At 52.6% G+C, this 22,999-nt stretch overlaps 1 protein-coding gene across 1 annotated transcript in view; it reads left to right on the top strand.

The window, feature by feature from the left end:
* LOC147120805 (adenylate cyclase type 8-like) overlaps positions 1-22,999 on the top strand; it is a 409,028-nt gene that overhangs the window by 311,859 nt on the left and 74,170 nt on the right. The window contains exon 9 of the mRNA XM_085977138.1: positions 5,090-5,248. Coding sequence (XP_085833264.1) covers positions 5,090-5,248 — 159 coding nt within the window. The remainder of the gene's footprint in view (positions 1-5,089; positions 5,249-22,999) is intronic.

Here is a 22,999-nt window from a genome sequence, read left to right on the forward strand (position 1 = left end):
GTGTTCAGGTCGAGGTCCTTTGATTCGAGCAGTCTTTGCCGTGAGTAGTCGGACCGCAGGCCTTTCACGAAGGCATCGCGGATATTCTCTTCAGTATTTTCTGCAGCCGTTACCGCTTTAAAGTCACAGTCCCTGCCGAGTGTTTGTAGCGCCCGTAAAAATTCATCTACAGACTCTCCTGGCTGTTGCGGGCGGGATCTTAGGAGATGTCTGGCATACATGGAATTTACCGGGCTCCGGTACTGCTGTTTCAGCAGGTTGATGGCGGCCTCGTATGTAGTAAGGTCCCGGATGAGTGCAAATACTTTAGGGCTCACTTGGGCGGTCAGAACTCTTAGTTTGGATCTCTGAGGCACGCCGGATTCTTCCAGGTAGGATTCGAAACAGCTCAGCCAGTGTTTGAAGTCGAGGGCTGAGTTTGCTGCCTGTGGGTTTAGATCCAGGTACGGCGGTCGGAGGGCCTGGGCTCTGGGGAAACACTCACCGCCTGGGCCCGGGCCCTGGGGAAACACTCACCGCCTGGGCCTGGGCTCTGGGGAAACACTCACCACCTGGGCCTGGGCGTGGGTCCCTGGGGAAACGCTCACCTCCTGGGCCTGGGCCCCTGGGGAAACACTCACCACCTGGGCCCGGGCCCTGGGGAAACACTCACCGTCTGGGCCTGGGCCCCTGGGGAAACACTCACCACCTGGGCCTGGGCCCCTGGGGAAACACTCACCACCTGGGCCCGGGCCCTGGGGAAACACTCACCGTCTGGGCCTGGGCCCCTGGGGAAACACTCACCACCTGGGCCTGGGCCCCTGGGGAAACACTCACCACCTGGGCCTGGGCCCCTGGGGAAACACTCACCTCCTGGGCCCGGGCCCTGGGGAAACACTCACCGCCTGGGCCTGGGCCCTGGGGAAACACTCACCACCTGGGCCTGGGCCCCTGGGGAAACACTCACCTCCTGGGCCTGGGCCCCTGGGGAAACACTCACTGTCTGGGCCTGGGCCCCTGGGGAAACACTCACTGTCTGGGCCTGGGCCCCTGGGGAAACACTCACCTCCTGGGCCTGGGCCCCTGGGGAAACACTCACTGTCTGGGCCTGGGCCCTGGGGAAACACTCACTGTCTGGGCCTGGGCCCCTGGGGAAACACTCACCACCTGGGCCTGGGCCCCTGGGGAAACACTCACCTCCTGGGCCTGGGCCCTGGGGAAACACTCACTGTCTGGGCCTGGGCCCCTGGGGAAACACTCACCACCTGGGCCTGGGCCCCTGGGGAAACACTCACCTCCTGGGCCTGGGCCCCTGGGGAAACACTCACCGCCTGGGCCTGGGCCCCTGGGGAAACACTCACCACCTGGGCCTGGGCCCCTGGGGAAACACTCACCTCCTGGGCCTGGGCCCCTGGGGAAACACTCACCACCTGGGCCTGGGCCCTGGGGAAACACTCACTGTCTGGGCCTGGGCCCCTGGGGAAACACTCACCGCCTGGGCCTGGGCCCCTGGGGAAACACTCACCGCCTGGGCCTGGGCCCCTGGGGAAACACTCACCGCCTGGGCCTGGGCCCTGGGGAAACACTCACCGTCTGGGCCTGGGCCCCTGGGGAAACACTCACCGCCTGGGCCTGGGCCTGGGCCCCTGGGGAAACACTCACCGCCTGGGCCTGGGCCCTGGGGAAACACTCATCGTCTGGGCCTGGGCCCCTGGGGAAACACTCACCGCCTGGGCCTGGGCCTGAGCCCCTGGGGAAACACTCACCGCCTGGGCCTGGGCCCCTGGGGAAACACTCACCGTCTGGGCCTGGGCCCCTGGGGAAACACTCACTGTCTGGGCCTGGGCCCCTGGGGAAACACTCACTGTCTGGGCCTGGGCCCCTGGGGAAACACTCACTGTCTGGGCCTGGGCCCCTGGGGAAACACTCACTGTCTGGGCCTGGGCCCCTGGGGCTGGGCCCTGGGGAAACACTCACTGTCTGGGCCTGGGCCCCTGGGGAAACACTCACCGTCTGGGCCTGGCCCCTGGGGAAATGAGAATTTGTGACTTTTTTTCTGATATATCTAATTTTTTTTGTTTCTCTCTCTGCTTCCAGCTCCTGCAATAAATGGCATCGGGGAATCATCTTTATGCTGTTATTCAATTTTGTTGTTGCAGTCTTTTATCAAGGACGACAGGTAACCCAACTAAACTGGTGGCTGCTCTCAGCATTCACTAGGTGTGTGGTAGAAGTGCAGGGTGTGTGGGTCTGTGCCTCTACCTCTGCTTATCTCTCCATTAGTATTTGTATCTCTGCCTGTCCACTTGTGTCTCTCTCTGGTTACACCGCAATTGGAGAACTATGTTCAAATCTGGGCAGCACAGCTCAGGAAAGTCTCAGCCTGGTCTCGGGCCTGCTCCACCTGGGGGGGTCACCTGGTCTCGGGCCTGCTCCACCTGGGGGGTCACCTGGTCTCGGGCCTGCTCCACCTGGGGGGGTCACCTGGTCTCGGGCCTGCTCCACCTGGGGGGGTCACCTGGTCTCGGGCCTGCTCCACCTAGTGGGTCGCCTGGTCACGGGCCTGCTCCACCTGGGGGGGTCTCCTGGTCTCGGGCCTGCTCCACCTGGGGGGGTCACCTGGTCTCGGGCCTGCTCCACCTGGGGGGTCACCTGGTCTCGGGCCTGCTCCACCTGGGGGGGTCACCTGGTCTCGGGCCTGCTCCACCTGGGGGGTCACCTGGTCACGGGCCTGCTCCAACTAGTGGGTCGCCTGGTCACGGGCCTGCTCCACCTGGGGGCGTCTCCTGGTCTCGGGCCTGCTCCACCTGGGGGGGTCACCTGGTCTCGGGCCTGCTCCACCTGGGGGGGTCTCCTGGTCACGGGCCTGCTCCACCTGGGGGGTCACCTGGTCTCGGGCCTGCTCCACCTGGGGGGGTCACCTGGTCTCGGGCCTGCTCCACCTGGGGGGTCTCCTGGTCTCGGGCCTGCTCCACCTCGGGGGGTCACCTGGTCTCGGGCCTGCTCCACCTGGGGGGTCACCTGGTCTCGGGCCTGCTCCACCTGGGGGGGTCACCTGGTCTCGGGCCTGCTCCACCTGGGGGGGTCACCTGGTCTCGGGCCTGCTCCACCTGGGGGGTCACCTGGTCTCGGGCCTGCTCCACCTGGGGGGGTCTCCTGGTCTCGGGCCTGCTCCACCTGGGGGGGTCACCTGGTCTCGGGCCTGCTCCACCTGGGGGGGTCACCTGGTCTCGGGCCTGCTCCACCTGGGGGGGTCACCTGGTCTCGGGCCTGCTCCACCTGGGGGGGTCACCTGGTCTCGGGCCTGCTCCACCTGGGGGGGTCACCTGGTCTCGGGCCTGCTCCACCTAGGGGGTCGCCTGGTCTCGGGCCTGCTCCACCTGGGGGGGTCACCTGGTCTCGGGCCTGCTCCACCTGGGGGGTCACCTGGTCTCGGGCCTGCTCCACCTGGGGGGGTCACCTGGTCTCGGGCCTGCTCCACCTGGGGGGTCACCTGGTCTCGGGCCTGCTCCACCTGGGGGGGTCACCTGGTCTCGGGCCTGCTCCACCTGGGGGGTCACCTGGTCTCGGGCCTGCTCCACCTGGGGGGGTCACCTGGTCTCGGGCCTGCTCCACCTGGGGGGGTCTCCTGGTCTCGGGCCTGCTCCACCTCGGGGGGTCACCTGGTCTCGGGCCTGCTCCACCTGGGGGGTCACCTGGTCTCGGGCCTGCTCCACCTGGGGGGGTCACCTGGTCTCGGGCCTGCTCCACCTGGGGGGGTCACCTGGTCTCGGGCCTGCTCCACCTGGGGGGTCACCTGGTCTCGGGCCTGCTCCACCTGGGGGGGTCTCCTGGTCTCGGGCCTGCTCCACCTGGGGGGGTCACCTGGTCTCGGGCCTGCTCCACCTGGGGGGGTCACCTGGTCTCGGGCCTGCTCCACCTGGGGGGGTCACCTGGTCTCGGGCCTGCTCCACCTGGGGGGGTCACCTGGTCTCGGGCCTGCTCCACCTGGGGGGGTCACCTGGTCTCGGGCCTGCTCCACCTAGGGGGTCGCCTGGTCTCGGGCCTGCTCCACCTGGGGGGGTCACCTGGTCTCGGGCCTGCTCCACCTGGGGGGTCACCTGGTCTCGGGCCTGCTCCACCTGGGGGGGTCACCTGGTCTCGGGCCTGCTCCACCTAGGGGGGTCACCTGGTCTCGGGCCTGCTCCACCTAGGGGGTCGCCTGGTCTCGGGCCTGCTCCACCTGGGGGGGTCACCTGGTCTCGGGCCTGCTCCACCTGGGGGGTCTCCTGGTCTCGGGCCTGCTCCACCTGGGGGGGTCACCTGGTCTCGGGCCTGCTCCACCTAGGGGGTCACCTGGTCTCGGGCCTGCTCCACCTAGGGGGTCGCCTGGTCTCGGGCCTGCTCCACCTGGGGGGGTCACCTGGTCTCGGGCCTGCTCCACCTGGGGGGTCTCCTGGTCTCGGGCCTGCTCCACCTGGGGGGGTCACCTGGTCTCGGGCCTGCTCCACCTAGGGGGTCGCCTGGTCTCGGGCCTGCTCCGCCTGGGGGGTCGCCTGGTCTCGGGCCTGCTCCACCTGGGGGGTCGCCTGGTCTCGGGCCTGCTCGAACACCTCTCGGTACCCAGACAGGGGTCACCTGGTCTCGGGCCTGCTCCAACGCCTCTCGGTACCCAGCCTGTAGGTTCCCACGGTACGTGCAATCCCTGGTTAGCGCTGAGTTAGCTGGTTACAGCTGGAGGGCTGCAACTTGCCTCAGTAACCATGGGCTACATTGGAACAGGAGGAGGCCAGTCAGCTCCTCAGACCTGTTCTGCCATTCATTTAGACCATGGCTGATCTGCACCTGAACTCCATCAAAGGTCATGGAGAGCAAAATCAGTCTGCTTAGTGAGCAGCCCTCGCCGCCTCATGAGAAGGAGGCTGTTCCCCTGGTGACTCACTCTCTCGAGGCTGACCCACGGGGACATGCCAGGTCTGGGAGGGAATGCTAGGACGGGGGTGGGATCACAGGTCCCGGGGGAAATGCCAGTCCTGGGGAGGCCATTACCTGCAGCTCCGGGAAACCAGGGCCCCAGCGATGCCGGCAGTGTTCAGACTGACCAATGCTCTTTCTCCTCTGCGGCTGACAGGTCGAGGCGACAGCGCGACTGGACTTCCTGTGGAGGCTGCTGGCCAGACAGGAAATGGAAGAGATGGGGGTGCTTCGAAAGTACAACGAGAGTCTGCTGAACAACATCCTGCCCAGTCACGTCGCACGGCACTTTCTCGACAAAGACCCAGATAATGAGGTACGACAATGTCCACAGTGTAGACTCAGCATAACTATCAGCCGAACACTTGGCTAGGTACAGGGTAAATCTCCCTCTACACTGTCCCATCAAACACTCCCAGGGCAGGTACAGCACGGGTTAGATACAGGGTAAATCTCCCTCTACACTGTCCCATCAAACACTCCCAGGGCAGGTACAGCACGGGTTAGATACAGAGTAAAGCTCCCTCTACACTGTCCCATCAAACACTCCCAGGGCAGGTACAGCACGGGTTAGATACACAGTAAAGCTCCCTCTACATTGTCCCATCAAACACTCCCAGGGCAGGTACAGCACGGGGTTAGATACAGAGTAAAGCTCCCTCTACACTGTCCCATCAAACACCCCCAGGGCAGGTACAGCACGGGTTAGATACAGAGTAAAGCTCCCTCTACACTGACCCATCAAACACTCCCAGGGCAGGTACAGCACGGGTTAGATACAGAGTAAAGCTCCCTCTACACTGTCCCATCAAACACTCCCAGGGCAGGTACAGCACGGGTTAGATACAGAGTAAAGCTCCCTCTACACTGTCCCATCAAACACTCCCAGGGCAGGTACAGCACGGGTTAGATACAGAGTAAAGCTCCCTCTACACTGTCCCATCATACACTCCCAGGGCAGGTACAGCACGGGTTAGATACAGAGTAACGCTCCCTCTACACTGTCCCATCAAACACTCCCAGGGCAGGTACAGCACGGGTTAGATACAGAGTAAAGCTCCCTCTACACTGTCCCATCAAACACTCCCAGGGCAGGTACAGCACGGGTTAGATACAGAGTAAAGCTCCCTCTACACTGTCCCATCAAACACTCCCAGGGCAGGTACAGCACGGGTTAGATACAGAGTAAAGCTCCCTCTACACTGTCCCATCAAACACTCTCAGGGCAGGTACAGCACAGGTTAGATACAGAGTAAAGCTCCCTCTACACTGTCCCATCAAACACTCCCAGGGCAGGTACAGCAAGGGTTAGATACAGAGTAAAGCTCCCTCTACACTGTCCCATCAAACACTCCCAGGGCAGGTACAGCACGGGTTAGATACAGAGTAAATCTCCCTCTACACTGTCCCATCAAACACTCCCAGGTCAGGTACAGCACGGGTTAGATACAGAGTAAAGCTCCCTCTACACTGTCCCATCAAACACTCCCAGGGCAGGTACAGCACGGGTTAGATACAGGGTAAATCTCCCTCTACACTGTCCCATCAAACACTCCCAGGGCAGCTACAGCACGGGTTAGATACAGAGTAAAGCTCCCTCTACACTGTCCCATCAAACACTCCCAGGGCAGGTACAGCACGGGTTAGATACAGAGTAAAGCTCCCTCTACACTGTCCCATCAAACACTCCCAAGGCAGGTACAGCACGGGTTAGATACAGAGTAAAGCTTCCTCTACGCTGTCCCATCAAACACTCCCAGGGTAGGTACAGCACGGGTTAGATACAGAGTAAAGCTCCCTCTACACTGTCCCATCAAACACTCCCAGGGCAGGTACAGCATGGGGTTAGATACAGAGTAAAGCTCCCTCTACACTGTCCCATCAAACACTCCCAGGGCAGGTACAGCACGGGTTAGATACAGAGTAAAGCTCCCTCTACACTGTTCCATCAAACACTCCCAGGGCAGGTACAGCACGGGTTAGATACAGAGTAAAGCTCCCTCTACACTGTCCCATCAAACACTCCCAGGGCAGGTACAGCACGGGTTAGATACAGAGTAAAGCTTCCTCTACACTGTCCCATCAAACACTCCCAAGGCAGGTACAGCACGGGTTAGATACAGAGTAAAGCTCCCTCTACACTGTCCCATCAGATTATTATCTGAATGACAATAGATTGGGAGAAGGGGAAGTGCAACGAGACCTGGGTGTCCTTGTGCACCAGTCGCTGAAGGTAAGCATTGTAGGGGGTTTTGGTTTGGGGTTTGTGTCTGGCCAGTCAGTCGTGTCTGAGCTGCTCCAGCCCCGTGTGGTTCGAATCGCTTCCCCTTTGGTTCTGACCACCGGACTTATTTACAAGTAGCGATATCGACAAATGAGACCAGTGGTTTGGTGCAAAGAAAACCAATGTTTATTAAAATAGAGAACAATTACTATCCAGAGAAAATCACTATGGATGCAGCACAATTACACTTAACGGGGGAGGAAAAACAGACACATCGAGGGAAAATGACTAAAATGACACTTTAGCAATTCCCCTTAACTCCCACCCTTTGCATCTATCTAGATTGTCTTGTAATGGGCCAGAAAATTGATGCTCTCCAGTCTAGGATGTTGAAACGCCTGCTCCGTGCCCTGTTGCCTGCCAATGTTTTAGGTTTTCACCGCCCCAAAGCAGAGATACCCCAGTAATTCAAAAGTAACTGCGGGTATCCTACTTCCCTGGATGGGCTCTTCATCGACGATCCTCTCGCTGGGTTGATGATACGGCAGGGCACCGGAGGCGAGGCGGGAGAGAGAGAGAGATGACTTCCCGAGGGACTAGTTATACCCTTCCTGGTAGCCGTTGTCTCCCGCCAGATCAGCTCATTTCTTTTGTCTGATCTGGACGTATTGAAAATCATACAAAGGGTACCGATCTGGGCCCATCGACCTGGATGGCCGGTTAATCGGTTTTAAACGTCTCATCAGTGTTCCCCTTTGCCCAACTGGTCTCGTGTTGGGGCCATTCCAGTCTGAATGCCCCGTTGATCGTTTGTAAACAGTGTCGATGTTCTCTAACAAAGGTCTGAAACGCAGCTAAGCTTGTCCCATTACGTGTTGAATAGGCCTTGCCTGCTCTTGATTGCTTGTGCAAATGACCTTGATGGGATTTAATCAGAGGCCTGAATGCCACTGGGTTTGCTTCTCATGCATAAATGCAGAACGTCTGTCTGCATTCGAGTTTCTAGAAAGTTCCTTCTCACAGTAATCGGAAACTTACAGGCCTTGGCCATGAGGCTGACCACCATCTTGTTGAGCCCTGGATTCCAAACTCAATCCAACCAGGGTTTCTTTAATAAACCAAAAGTAAATCTTCGGGGGCGGGGGAAACATGAAATTTGCAATTCCTTTCAGTCCGCCCTAGGATACTGAAACTTGCTTGAAGTGTCCAATCAAGGTGAGCAAATTTCTGACCCCCCACAAACAACCTTCCCCTATATTTATCTATCCACGATCCCTTGACACATACATTCCCTTTACTTAGGGGAAAAACCACAGTGCACGGCAGGCATCTATCGATAGCAAATATGATCTGTTACAATAATCCAAGCACGGAGGGGGTCCAACACCCCTGCACTACTTGAGACATCATAGAACTTTATTACAAAACACAACCTTTAATAAAAATCAACATCAGGCCAAAAACATATTTATTAAAAATAACGAACGGAAGGAACGAGCTTCATTAAAAATAACAAACGGATCTGCCATCACTCGGCAGTGATATGACACAAAGCTCACATGGGTGTCTCTTCTTCCACCCGGGCATACTGGTCCTTCCACAACCCTTTTGCTTTAAATTCTACCCCGGGACCCTTTCTCCTACACTGGACACAAACCAGGTAGAGGATGATCCCTAGCTGACAGACTACTAAGATGTGGGACGCCATTCGAATCCAGGAGGGGACCTCTATACTCTCAAAAACGTCCCACCAGGGCGGGGTCGTAATATCTAAAATGTCGGCCCCTATCTGTACAGTCTTCTGTTCCAAAGTGTAGAAGTGCTTTTGTGATACTAGAACGGCTTTTAATAATTTGGTAAGGTGCTCTGGGAGAGGGGGAATCGGGTAACCGAAGTGGGCGACATATTCCTGGAGGTGGGTAAAACTCTCCTCCACAGTGAGGTGAACAGTGGATGGTTCAGGAATGGGGACAATTCATGTCTGTGCCACTTGAACTTCTGCCTCGGGTTTGAAACAGAAGCTGCTGTCACTCACCGCGCACCAGCTGTGCTGTCTGTGCTGGTAGTGAGACGCTCCTGTGGTGACGCAATATGTCCCACCTCCTATATATGCTGCCTGTGGGGGAACATGGCCTTGTGCCATGGCTTCCATGATACAATTTATAGGTTTCGCGTCAGCAGCTCTGAACCCGCATTGTGGTTTCGAATAGGCATTCAAGTGCTGGGGACACAGGATGATGTGTGCTCCCCGGCTACGGCACCCCGAGAGGTCAGTACCCGTCATAGCGTGCGCTCACTTTATGATATGGGGCGGAACCGCTGCAAAAAGAATGTGTGCACCCCCTTGAATGATTCCAATGTTCTCCACCCTGTATACTGGTGCGGGTCGGGCCGTCCCGCCCATGACCGGCATTCTTACAACTATCCCCATGATGGTGTGGTTGGACTGCCCACAGTCCACTGGGACTGGGTAGCCCTCAGAAGCTAACCGGAGCTGACACGGGCTTAATGCGTTCTCAAAAGGGTGGAGGGCTGTGAGGTGTTTGTTGCTGATCCAGGAGGGGACTAAACCTTGCTTTAAATCCTCCAGATTGCTGCGGCCCTCGCCCAGCAACCATGCCCCATACAGGACGCACACCTCATTTTGCGCAGCCTGGTCAGAAGCGTTTCTGTCCTCCCTGATGAGAGCATTTACCGTCTTTGCATGTTTTTCCAGCTCCGTGATGATCTCCTTCAAATGGAGAGTCATGGCCTGGTCTTCATGCAACTCAGAACCTACCACCTTATTCTCATCAGTTAAAATACCCTTTAATTGTGTTTTTAGACCATTAATCTGGGTCTGCAGTTCGATGTCATCTAAACTGTTGATGACCGAGGATCCCGTGTTAAAACCAGTTAAAACATCATTAAGAACACCCCTTCTTTACCTCCCAACCCCGTCCCAAACCTCGTGGTGAGTGTACAATGCGGTCTTATTGACCTCCGAAAAGTCAAATTCACGGAATTTTTGAAACATTTCTGTTAATAGGGCTTGATACAATTTGGCAGTCTCTGCGGGGCACCACGCGGGTAAGTGTACCTCAGTGAGGTTTAAAATCACTGAGGTCACCGCGTAATGCACCCCTTGGTACATCACCTGGTCTGTGGGTACTAGCACCAGGCTGTTCCCTGGTCCCTTGGTGGTGGCGGGGCATCCCTCTGCTACTGTCTGTGACGTCGGGGTCGTGGGCAGGGGCCGTCGGGGGTGTGTCACTAGTTCAGTGGCATTAACCGAGATTGGGGAATACGGGATCGCGCATGCGTCCAGGCGGGACTCCCAGTCCATCCCCCTCCCATTATTTTGCCACTGGCTGCGGAAAATGATGGAAACGCCTGTGGGGCAGACTTTCTCTGATCCCCACATACAGACGTAGATCCCCTGATCCGGTTCCCACCATTTATCCCAGCACACACTTAACCCTCCCTGGGTCCTTGTAATGGTCCTGTGAGTGTCATTCCCTAACCTTTCCCACTCTACCCTGGGGTTCCCCATATCTTTGCTTAACTTTCTGAGCCACCACCACCTATCCAGGGGAACGTTCCCTTTACATGTCAAACATATTCTTTTGCCCATGGTGACGATTCGTATCCTCGGGCACTGGAGGGAGGCCTCCCCATACGTGAAGCCGGTCTCACTAGAATACTGGGTTGAATTGGATCCCAGCCATCCTGGCCAGCTCCCCTCGTGGACATACGAGGTGATTTCATCCGCCTCCCGTAGGCCACTTCCGTCGTGTGCTAGGGGCGCTCTCTTCCCCGAGCATCCGAAGATATGATGGTTCTCGACATCGCCCCTTCTCGCGAGGCTCAGCCCGAACAGGGTGAGCAGGGTTATGCCTCCGCACATTTCGAAATTCTGAAAAAAACATAAAAGCATCTATCCAGGTTCCCTGGACGCTCCCTGGCTCGGGGGAAGTGTGATCGGGTCCCGCGACCTTGGCTCACGTAGACAGCACTCTGGAACGGTTCCATACTTAAAACTTATAGACTACCGGTTCCTTACATAGAATTCAATTAAAACACCCTAACTTAACCTTCTACACATTACTTAAAATTATACTACCTAAACTATGTACAACCGCCGCCCGTCTCCGGGCGACCAGCCTAATCTCTGTTTGGGCTGCTGCAGGCTGCTCCCTGCAGTGTGGCTGCACTGATCTTCACTTCTGGTCCCTCGCAGCTTATGGCTGCTGGCTGGGGACCTCTGTCTTTCGGCTTCTTCCTGACATGGGAGGCCGCCCTTTTTAACTGAAGAGCCGGTGACCATACTTTTCTGGGCTGGGGTGGCCGAGGAGACCTCCTAGGGAGTGCTACCGGTGGGGCTACCTTGGCGAGCGGACCCTTGGCTCGGGTCACAGTCCTCGCTGGCTGGGGGCCTTCTCCCTCAGGTCCCTTCCCCTCCCAAACCTGAACTGGGGATGGGCAACCCCTCGCCACCGGCTGCCGGTGGCTGAGGGTCTTCCCCTCCAGTTTCAAAACCTGGTTCGGGCTCGGGGCCATCTGATTCGGGCTCCTTCTCCTCGGAATCCCATAAGAGAGGGGGAGTGGTCTGAACAAAGTGCTGGGGAACGTCTCCCTTGACGCACGCGACTGCGCCTGCATGTGCAGCCTGCATGCGCGTACCCACTGCAGGCTGAAGATTTCTAACCTCGGGTTGAATCCCAGCTGCCTGCTTCTTCGCCTCCGGCTTAAACAGCTCACACTGGTCATGAACCATTTTAAAAACCCTTAGCTGACCCTCTAAACTGCCAGCCCTCGCTGTTAACCTAGCGTTCTCCTCCCTTAAAGCCTGCTCAACTAACTTAGCCTCCGCAGGTATTCCTCCATTTTACAGGAGGTCTCTTCCTGTGCGTGTCTTTCTGGGGGACACAGGTCGACAGGCTGCGCTGGCTCTAGTCATTGCTGTGGGTTGCATGGGGCTGATGGGATTACAAAACCGGTGGTGGCTGCTATTTTCCCCTGGCTGGCCAGGAGGAGAGATCGTAGGGACTGTAAAAATGACTCGATCGCAGCGGGAGCAATTTCCGTCTCTGCCTTCTGGGCTGGGGCTGTGGAGTTCTTTAATTTATTGTCTTTCCATGGATTTTTACAATCCTTGTGCCAGTGGCCGTCCTTCCCGCACCCGTAACAGTTTAACTTAGTCTGGGAGGGACGGTTCCCCTCCTGGTGCCACTCTTTCTTATTCTGGCCCCCAGGTTTAACCTCATGGACTTTTCCCTTGGGTTGGGGCGTCTCGATACCCCTCATATTCCTAAACGCTACCGTGAGCTGGCGGATCACCGTTTCTTCGGTGGACTGGGGGTTTCGGGGGTCAAACCAGGCCGCAGCCTGGGCTCGGATTTGGGGCAGGCAGTTTGTTATTAGACAACGGAGCCAGTGGGTCAATTGGACTTGGTTCAGTAATGTCCGTGCTGGTATTCCAGGGCATGCGCTCCGGTAGACTGGCCACAGCCTGTCTGCGAACGCCTGCGGGGACCCCCCTGGGAGCTGTACCGTTTTTTCCACCCGGGCGAACGGACTACCTTCATTGAGTCCCATGGCCTCCAATATCTCGTTCCTCAAATCCTCATAAGCTTTCTGCCCCTTTTTACATTCATCAGATAGGGTCTGGAGGAGATCACTCCCCAGAGAAAACAGCAGCATCTTAGCTTGCTCTGCGTCATCGCAGTCATTAACACACACTGCCTGTTCTATCTCCCTGAAGTGCAGAGAGGGGTCTCCCTTTTCGGTGAGCTTGGGGATGTGACTAACCATGGCCCTGAGCTGTTGGGTGCCATGCGGCACCACAAACTGATTTTGGATGGCCCCTGGGTCCTCGTCATCAACGGGCGGGCCGTACCTCCGTTGTCGGAGGGGGTACACCGGCCCTGGTCCCGGCCTATCTAGCGGGGCCTGCTGTGCTTCCCCTACCACTTCATCCTCCACACCCCCTCACTGCCAGGACTCCTGAAAGCTCGGAGCTATGGGTGGCGGTCGTGGGACCTCTGATTCCCTAGCCAACTTTGTCCTGGGTGCTGCCTGTGGGACGGTTCTGTTTGGGTTGTCGGTAAAGTCCGACTGGCCCGCCTTGGGGTGAGGAGGCATACCATGCCCTTCACCCTCGATAAGGCCATGCCCAAACTTTCTATCTCCTCCCTACAGGGCCCGTGATCTGCCTCCTCGAACCCCTGGTCGCAGGCTAGCTTGTATGCTGCCTTTACCTCCCTTACTTTCTCCTCCTGCTCTTTTAATTCTTGGGTGAGGTCGCAAATCATGTCCTGCAGCCTTATCTCGCTGCCCCTCGCCTCTCTGACCTGGTATTCCAAGTGCTCCATCTTGCGCCTAGCGCTGGTTTTAATTTCAAGGGTCTGGTATTCCAGGCGCTCTACCCTTGCCTGATGTTCCCGTTGCACTTCGGCGGCCCGAGCCTCCAGGCGCTCTACCTTTGCCTGGTGTTCCCGTTGCACTTCGACGGCACGGGCCTCCATGTGCTCTACCTTTGCCTGGTGTTCCCGTTGCAAAAAGTGTTTCCCTCATGTCGCCTTTGGTTCTTCTGCCAATCAACTTAAATGTCTGTCCTCTGGCTCTCGACCCTTCCGCCAAAGGGAACAGTTTTTCTCCATCTAGACCCCACATGATTTTGAACACCTCTATCAAATCTCCTCTCACTCTTCCATGCTCCAAGGAGAACAACCTTAGCTTCTCCAGTCTATCCCCGTAGCTGACGTCCCTCATCCCTGCAATTATTCTCCTATTCTTTCCTGCACCCTCTCTAAGGCCTTCACATCCTTCCTAAAGTGCGGTGCCCAGAATTGGACGCAATATTCCAGTTGAATCTGAGCTTGCTTGTTACTGCTAACCCCGCTCTGTGTTGATGCAACTCTCGCTGTGTGTTGATGCTAATCTTGCTCTGTGTTGATGCTGATCTCGTTGTGTGTTGATGCTAATCTCGCTGTGTGTTGATGCTAATCTCGCTCTGTGTTGATGCTAATCTCGCTGTGTGTTGATGCTAATCTCGCCGTGTGTTGATGCTAATCTCGCTCTGTGTTGATGCTAATCTCGCTCTGTGTTGATGCGAATCTCGCTCTGTGTTGATGCTAATCTCGCAGTATGTTGATGCTAATCTCGCTGTGTTGATGCTAATCTCGCTCTGTGTTGATGCTAATCTCGCTCTGTGTTGATGCTAATCTCGCAGTGTGTTGATGCTAATCTCACTGTGTTGATGCTAATCTCGCTCTGTGTTGATGCTAATCTCGCTGTGTGTTGATACTAATCTCGCTCTGTTATGATACTAATCTCGCTCTGTTATGATGCTAATCTCGCTGTGTTGATGCTAATCTCGCTCTGTGTTGATGCTAATCTCGCTGTGTGTTGATGCTAATCTCGCTCTGTGTTGATGCTAATCTCGCTGTGTTGATGCTAATCTCGCTGTGTGTTGATGCTAATCTCGCTCTGTGTTGATGCTAATCTCGCTCTGTGTTGATGCTAATCTCGCTCTGTGTTGATGCTAATCTCGCTGTGTGTTGATGCTAATCTCGCTCTGTGTTGATGCCAATCTCGCTCTGTGTTGATGCTAATCTCACTGTGTTGATGATAATCTCGCTGTATTGATGATAATCTTGCTGTGTTGAGGCTAATCTCGCTCTGTGTTGATGCTAATCTCACTGTGTTGATGCTAATCTCGCTCTGTGTTGATGCTAATCTCGCTGTGTGTTGATGCTAATCTCGCTCTGTGTTGATGCTAATCTCGCTGTGTGTTGATGCTAATCTCGCTCTGTGTTGATGCTAATCTCGCTGTGTTGATGCTAATCTCGCTCTGTGTTGATGCTAATCTCGACCTGTGTTGATGCTAATCTCGCTCTGTGTTGATGCTAATCTCGCTGTGTGTTGATGCTAATCTCGCTGTGTGTTGATGCTAATCTCGCTCTGTGTTGATGCTAATCTCGCTGTGTTGATGCTAATCTCGCTCTGTGTTGATGCTAATCTCGCTGTGTGTTGATGCTAATCTCGCTCTGTGTTGATGCTAATCTCGCTCTGTGTTGATGCTAATCTCGCAGTGTGTTGATGCTAATCTCACTGTGTTGATGCTAATCTCGCTGTGTGTTGATACTAATCTCGCTCTGTTATGATACTAATCTCGCTCTGTTATGATGCTAATCTCGCTGTGTTGATGCTAATCTCGCTCTGTGTTGATGCTAATCTCGCTGTGTGTTGATGCTAATCTCGCTCTGTGTTGATGCTAATCTCGCTGTGTTGATGCTAATCTCGCTGTGTGTTGATGCTAATCTCGCTCTGTGTTGATGCTAATCTCGCTCTGTGTTGATGCTAATCTCGCTCTGTGTTGATGCTAATCTCGCTCTGTGTTGATGCTAATCTCGCTGTGTTGATGATAATCTCGCTGTATTGATCATAATCTCGCTGTGTTGATGCTAATCTCGCTCTGTGTTGATGCTAATCTCACTGTGTTGATGCTAATCTCGCTCTGTGTTGATGCTAATCTCGCTGTGTGTTGATGCTAATCTCGCTGTGTTGATGCTAATCTCGCTCTGTGTTGATGCTAATCTCGCTGTGTTGATGCTAATCTCGCTCTGTGTTGATGCTAATCTCGCTGTGTTGATGCTAATCTCGCTCTGTGTTGATGCTAATCTCGCTGTGTTGATGCAAAACTCGCTGTGTTGATGCTAATCTCGCTGTGTGTTGATACTAATCTCGCTCTGTTATGATGCTAATCTCGCTCTGTGTTGATGCTAATCTCGCTCTGTGTTGATGCTAATCTCGCTGTGTTGATGATAATCTCGCCGTGTGTTGATGCTAATCTCACTCTGTGTTGATGTAAATCTCGCTCTGTGTTGATGCTAATCTCGCTCCGTGTTAATGCTAATCTCGCTGTGTTGATGCTAATCTCGCACTGTGTTGATGGTAATCTCACTCTGTGTTGATGCTAATCTCGCTCTGTGTTGATGCTAATCTCACTCTGTGTTGATGCTAATCTCGCTCTGTGTTGATGCTAATCTCGCTCTGTGTTGATGCTAATCTCGCTCTGTGTTGATGCTAATCTCGCCCTGTGTTGATGCTAATCTCGCTCTGTGTTGATGCTAATCTCGCTCTGTGTTGATGCTAATCTCGCTCTGTGTTGATGCTAATCTCACTCTGTGTTGATGCTAATCTCGCTGTGTTGATGCTAATCTCGCTCTGTGTTGATGCTAATCTCGCTGTGTGTTGATGCTAATCTCGCTCTGTGTTGATGCTAATCTCGCTGTGTGTTGATGCTAATCTCGCTCTGTGTTGATGCTAATCTCGCTCTGTGTTGATGCTAATCTCGCTGTGTTGATGCTAATCTCGCTCTGTGTTGATGCTAATCTCGCTCAATGTTGATGCTAATCTCGCTGTGTTGATGCTAATCTCGCTGTGTGTTGATGCTAATCTCGCTCTGTGTTGATGCTAATCTCGCTCTGTGTTGATGCTAATCTCGCTCAGTGTTGATGCTAATCTCGCTGTGTTGATGCTAAACTCGCTCTGTGTGTTGATGCTAATCTCGCTCTGTGTGTTGATGCTAATCTCGCTGTGTGTTGATGCTAATCTCGCTCTGTGTTGATGCTAATCTCGCTCTGTGTTGATGCTAATCTCGCTCAGTGTTGATGCTAATCTCGCTGTGTTGATGCTAATCTCGCTCTGTGTGTTGATGCTAATCTCGCTCAGTGTTGATGCTAATCTCGCTGTGTTGATGCTAATCTCGCTCTGTGTGTTGATGCTAATCTCGCTGTGTGTTGATGCAAATCTCGCTGTGTGTTGATGCTAATCTCGCTCTGTGTTGATGGTAATCTCGCTCTGTGTTGATGCTAATCTCGCTGTGTGTTGATGCTAATCTCGCTCTGTGTTGATGCTAATCTCGCTCAGTGTTGATGCTAATCTCGCTCTGTGTTGATGCTAATCTCGCTCTGTGTTGATGCTAATCTCGCTCTGTTATGATGCTAATCTCGCTCAGTGTTGATGCTAATCTCGCTCTGTGTTGATGCTAATCTCGCTGTGTGTTGATGCTAATCTCGCTCTGTGTTGATGCTAATCTCGCTGTGTTGATGCTAATCTCGCTCTGTGTTGATGCTAATCTCGCTCAGTGTTGATGCTAATCTCGCTCTGTGTTGATGCTAATCTCGCTGTGTTGATGCTAATCTCGCTCTGTGTTGATGCTAATCTCGCTCTGTGTTGATGCTAATCTCGCTCTGTGTTGATGCTAATCTCGCTCTGTGTTGATGCTAATCTCGCTCTGTGTTGATGCTAATCTCGCTGTGTTGATGCTAATCTCGCTCTGTGTTGATGCTAATCTCGCTGTGTTGATGCTAATCTCGCTCTGTGTTGATGCTAATCTCGCTCTGTATTGATGCTAATCTCGCTCTGTGTTGATGCTAATCTCGCTGTGTTGATGCTAATCTCGCTCTGTGTTGATGCTAATCTCGCTCTGTGTTGATGCTAATCTCGCTCTGTGTTGATGCTAATCTCGCTCTGTGTTGATGCTAATCTCGCTCTGTATTGATGCTAATCTCGCTCTGTGTTGATGCTAATCTCGCTGTGTTGATGCTAATCTCGCTCTGTGTTGATGCTAATCTCGCTCTGTGTTGATGCTAATCTCGCTCTGTGTTGATGCTAATCTCGCTCTGTGTTGATGCTAATCTCGCTCTGTGTTGATGCTAATCTCGCTCTGTGTTGATGCTAATCTCGCTCTGTGTTGATGCTAATCTCGCTGTGTTGATGCTAATCTCGATCTCTGTTGATGCTAATCTCGCTCTGTGTTGATGCTAATCTCGCTCTGTGTTGATGCTAATCTCGCTCTGTGTTGATGCTAATCTCGCTCTGTGTTGATGCTAATCTCGCTGTGTTGATGCTAATCTCGCTCTGTGTTGATGCTAATCTCGCTGTGTTGATGCTAATCTCGCTCTGTGTTGATGCTAATCTCGCTCTGTGTTGATGCTAATCTCGCTCTGTGTTGCTGCTAATCTCGCTCTGTGTTGATGCTAATCTCGCTGTGTTGATGCTAATCTTGCTCTGTGTTGATGCTAATCTCGCTCTGTGTTGATGCTAATCTCACTCTGTGTTGATGCTAATCTCGCTCTGTGTTGATGCTAATCTCGCTCTGTGTTGATGCTAATCTCGCTCTGTGTTGATGCTAATCTCGCTGTGTTGATGCTAATCTCGCTCTGTGTTGATGCTAATCTCGCTGTGTTGATGCTAATCTCGCTCTGTGTTGATGCTAATCTCGTTCTGTGTTGATGCTAATCTCGCTCTGTGTTGATGCTAATCTCGCTGTGTTGATGCTAATCTCGCTCTGTGTTGATGCTAATCTCACTGTGTTGATGCTAATCTCGCTGTGTGTTGATGCTAATCTCGCTCTGTGTTGATGCTAATCTCGCTCTGTGTTGATGCTAATCTCGCTCTGTGTTGATGCTAATCTTGCTCTGTGTTGATGCTAATCTCACTCTGTGTTGATGCTAATCTCGCTCTGTGTTGATGCCAATCTCGCTCTGTGTTGATGCTAATCTCGCTCTGTGTTGATGCTAATCTCGCTCTGTGTTGATGCTAATCTCGCTCTGTGTTGATGCTAATCTCGCTCTGTGTTGATGCTAATCTCGCTCTGTGTTGATGCTAATCTCACTCTGTGTTGATGCCAATCTCGCTCTGTGTTGATGCTAATCTCGCTGTGTGTTGATGCTAATCTCGCTGTGTGTTGATGCTAATCTCGCTCTGTGTTGATGCCAATCTCGCTCTGTGTTGATGCTAATCTCGCTGTGTTGATGCTAATCTCCCCGTGTGTTGATGCTAATCTCGCCCTGTGTTGATGCTAATCTCACTCTGTGTTGATGCTAATCTCGCTCTGTGTTGATGCCAATCTCGCTCTGTGTTGATGCTAATCTCGCTGTGTTGATGCTAATCTCCCCGTGTGTTGATGCTAATCTCGCCCTGTGTTGATGCTAATCTCGCTGTGTGTTGATGCTAATCTCGCTCTGTGTTGATGCTAATCTCGCTCAGTGTTGATGCTAATCTCGCTGTGTTGATGCTAATCTCGCTCCGTGTTGATGCTAATCTCGCTCTGTGTTGATGCTAATCTCGCTCTGTGTTGATGCTAATCTCGCTCAGTGTTGATGCTAATCTCGCTGTGTTGATGCTAATCTCGCTCTGTGTTGATGCTAATCTCGCTGTGTGTTGATGCTAATCTCACTGTGTGTTGATGCTAATCTCGCTCTGTGTTGATGCTAATCTCGCTCTGTGTTGATGCTAATCTCGCTCTGTGTTGATGCTAATCTCGCCGTGTGTTGATGCTAATCTCGCTGTGTGTTGATGCTAATCTCGCTCTGTGTTGATGCTAATCTCGCTCTGTGTTGATGCTAATCTCGCTCTGTGTTGATGCTAATCTCGCTCTGTGTTGATGCTAATCTCGCTGTGTGTTGATGCTAATCTCACTCTGTGTTGATGCTAATCTCGCTCTGTGTTGATGCTAATCTCGCTCTGTGTTGATGCTAATCTCGCTCTGTGTTGATGCTAATCTCGCTGTGTTGATGCTAATCTCGCTCTGTGTTGATGCTAATCTCGCTCTGTGTTGATGCTAATCTCGCTGTGTGTTGATGCTAATCTCGCTCTGTGTTGATGCTAATCTCGCTGTGTGTTGATGCTAATCTCGCTCTGTGTTGATGCTAATCTCGCTGTGTGTTGATGCTAATCTCGCTGTGTGTTGATGCTAATCTCGCTCTGTGTTGATGCTAATCTCGCTCTGTGTTGATGCTAATCTCGCTCTGTGTTGATGCTAATCTCGCCGTGTGTTGATGCTAATCTCGCTGTGTGTTGATGCTAATCTCGCTCTGTGTTGATGCTAATCTCACTCTGTGTTGATGCTAATCTCGCTGTGTGTTGATGCTAATCTCGCTCTGTGTTGATGCTAATCTCGCTGTGTGTTGATGCTAATCTCGCTCTGTGTTGATGCTAATCTCGCTCTGTGTTGATGCTAATCTCGCTCTGTTTTGATGCTAATCTCGCTGTGTGTTGATGCTAATCTCGCTCTGTGTTGATGCTAATCTCGCTCTGTGTTGATGCTAATCTCGCTCTGTGTTGATGCTAATCTCGCCGTGTGTTGATGCTAATCTCGCTGTGTGTTGATGCTAATCTCGCTCTGTGTTGATGCTAATCTCACTCTGTGTTGATGCTAATCTCGCTGTGTGTTGATGCTAATCTCGCTCTGTGTTGATGCTAATCTCGCTCTGTGTTGATGCTAATCTCGCTCTGTGTTGATGCTAATCTCGCTCTGTGTTGATGCTAATCTCGCTGTGTTGATGCTAATCTCGCTCTGTGTTGATGCTAATCTCGCCGTGTGTTGATGCTAATCTCGCCGTGTGTTGATGCTAATCTCGCTCTGTGTTGATGCTAATCTCGCCGTGTGTTGATGCTAATCTCGCTCTGTGTTGATGCTAATCTCGCCGTGTGTTGATGCTAATCTCACTCTGTGTTGATGCTAATCTCGCTCTGTGTTGATGCTAATCTCGCTCTGTGTTGATGCTAATCTCGCTCTGTGTTGATGCTAATCTCGCTCTGTGTTGATGCTAATCTCGCTGTGTGTTGATGCTAATCTCGCTCTGTGTTGATGCTAATCTCGCTCTGTATTGATGCTAATCTCGCTCTGTGTTGATGCTAATCTCGCTGTGTTGATGCTAATCTCGCTCTGTGTTGATGCTAATCTCGCTCTGTGTTGATGCTAATCTCGCTCTGTGTTGATGCTAATCTCGCTCTGTGTTGATGCTAATCTCGCTCTGTGTTGATGCTAATCTCGCTCTGTGTTGATGCTAATCTCGCTGTGTTGATGCTAATCTCGCTCTGTGTTGATGCTAATCTCGCTCTGTGTTGATGCTAATCTCGCTCTGTGTTGATGCTAATCTCGCTCTGTGTTGATGCTAATCTCGCTGTGTTGATGCTAATCTCGATCTCTGTTGATGCTAATCTCGCTCTGTGTTGATGCTAATCTCGCTCTGTGTTGATGCTAATCTCGCTCTGTGTTGATGCTAATCTCGCTCTGTGTTGATGCTAATCTCGCTGTGTTGATGCTAATCTCGCTCTGTGTTGATGCTAATCTCGCTGTGTTGATGCTAATCTCGCTCTGTGTTGATGCTAATCTCGCTCTGTGTTGATGCTAATCTCGCTCTGTGTTGCTGCTAATCTCGCTCTGTGTTGATGCTAATCTCGCTGTGTTGATGCTAATCTTGCTCTGTGTTGATGCTAATCTCGCTCTGTGTTGATGCTAATCTCACTCTGTGTTGATGCTAATCTCGCTCTGTGTTGATGCTAATCTCGCTCTGTGTTGATGCTAATCTCGCTCTGTGTTGATGCTAATCTCGCTGTGTTGATGCTAATCTCGCTCTGTGTTGATGCTAATCTCGCTGTGTTGATGCTAATCTCGCTCTGTGTTGATGCTAATCTCGTTCTGTGTTGATGCTAATCTCGCTCTGTGTTGATGCTAATCTCGCTGTGTTGATGCTAATCTCGCTCTGTGTTGATGCTAATCTCACTGTGTTGATGCTAATCTCGCTGTGTGTTGATGCTAATCTCGCTCTGTGTTGATGCTAATCTCGCTCTGTGTTGATGCTAATCTCGCTCTGTGTTGATGCTAATCTTGCTCTGTGTTGATGCTAATCTCACTCTGTGTTGATGCTAATCTCGCTCTGTGTTGATGCCAATCTCGCTCTGTGTTGATGCTAATCTCGCTCTGTGTTGATGCTAATCTCGCTCTGTGTTGATGCTAATCTCGCTCTGTGTTGATGCTAATCTCGCTCTGTGTTGATGCTAATCTCGCTCTGTGTTGATGCTAATCTCACTCTGTGTTGATGCCAATCTCGCTCTGTGTTGATGCTAATCTCGCTGTGTGTTGATGCTAATCTCGCTGTGTGTTGATGCTAATCTCGCTCTGTGTTGATGCCAATCTCGCTCTGTGTTGATGCTAATCTCGCTGTGTTGATGCTAATCTCCCGTGTGTTGATGCTAATCTCGCCCTGTGTTGATGCTAATCTCACTCTGTGTTGATGCTAATCTCGCTCTGTGTTGATGCCAATCTCGCTCTGTGTTGATGCTAATCTCGCTGTGTTGATGCTAATCTCCCCGTGTGTTGATGCTAATCTCGCCCTGTGTTGATGCTAATCTCGCTGTGTGTTGATGCTAATCTCGCTCTGTGTTGATGCTAATCTCGCTCAGTGTTGATGCTAATCTCGCTGTGTTGATGCTAATCTCGCTCCGTGTTGATGCTAATCTCGCTCTGTGTTGATGCTAATCTCGCTCTGTGTTGATGCTAATCTCGCTCAGTGTTGATGCTAATCTCGCTGTGTTGATGCTAATCTCGCTCTGTGTTGATGCTAATCTCGCTGTGTGTTGATGCTAATCTCACTGTGTGTTGATGCTAATCTCGCTCTGTGTTGATGCTAATCTCGCTCTGTGTTGATGCTAATCTCGCTCTGTGTTGATGCTAATCTCGCCGTGTGTTGATGCTAATCTCGCTGTGTGTTGATGCTAATCTCGCTCTGTGTTGATGCTAATCTCGCTCTGTGTTGATGCTAATCTCGCTCTGTGTTGATGCTAATCTCGCTCTGTGTTGATGCTAATCTCGCTGTGTGTTGATGCTAATCTCACTCTGTGTTGATGCTAATCTCGCTCTGTGTTGATGCTAATCTCGCTCTGTGTTGATGCTAATCTCGCTCTGTGTTGATGCTAATCTCGCTGTGTTGATGCTAATCTCGCTCTGTGTTGATGCTAATCTCGCTCTGTGTTGATGCTAATCTCGCTGTGTGTTGATGCTAATCT

The sequence above is a fragment of the Somniosus microcephalus genome, chromosome 3, assembly GCF_052327205.1.
Source record: "Somniosus microcephalus isolate GS21.2 chromosome 3, FLI_Smic_1.0, whole genome shotgun sequence".
In the NCBI taxonomy this organism is placed as follows: Eukaryota; Metazoa; Chordata; class Chondrichthyes; order Squaliformes; family Somniosidae; genus Somniosus; species Somniosus microcephalus.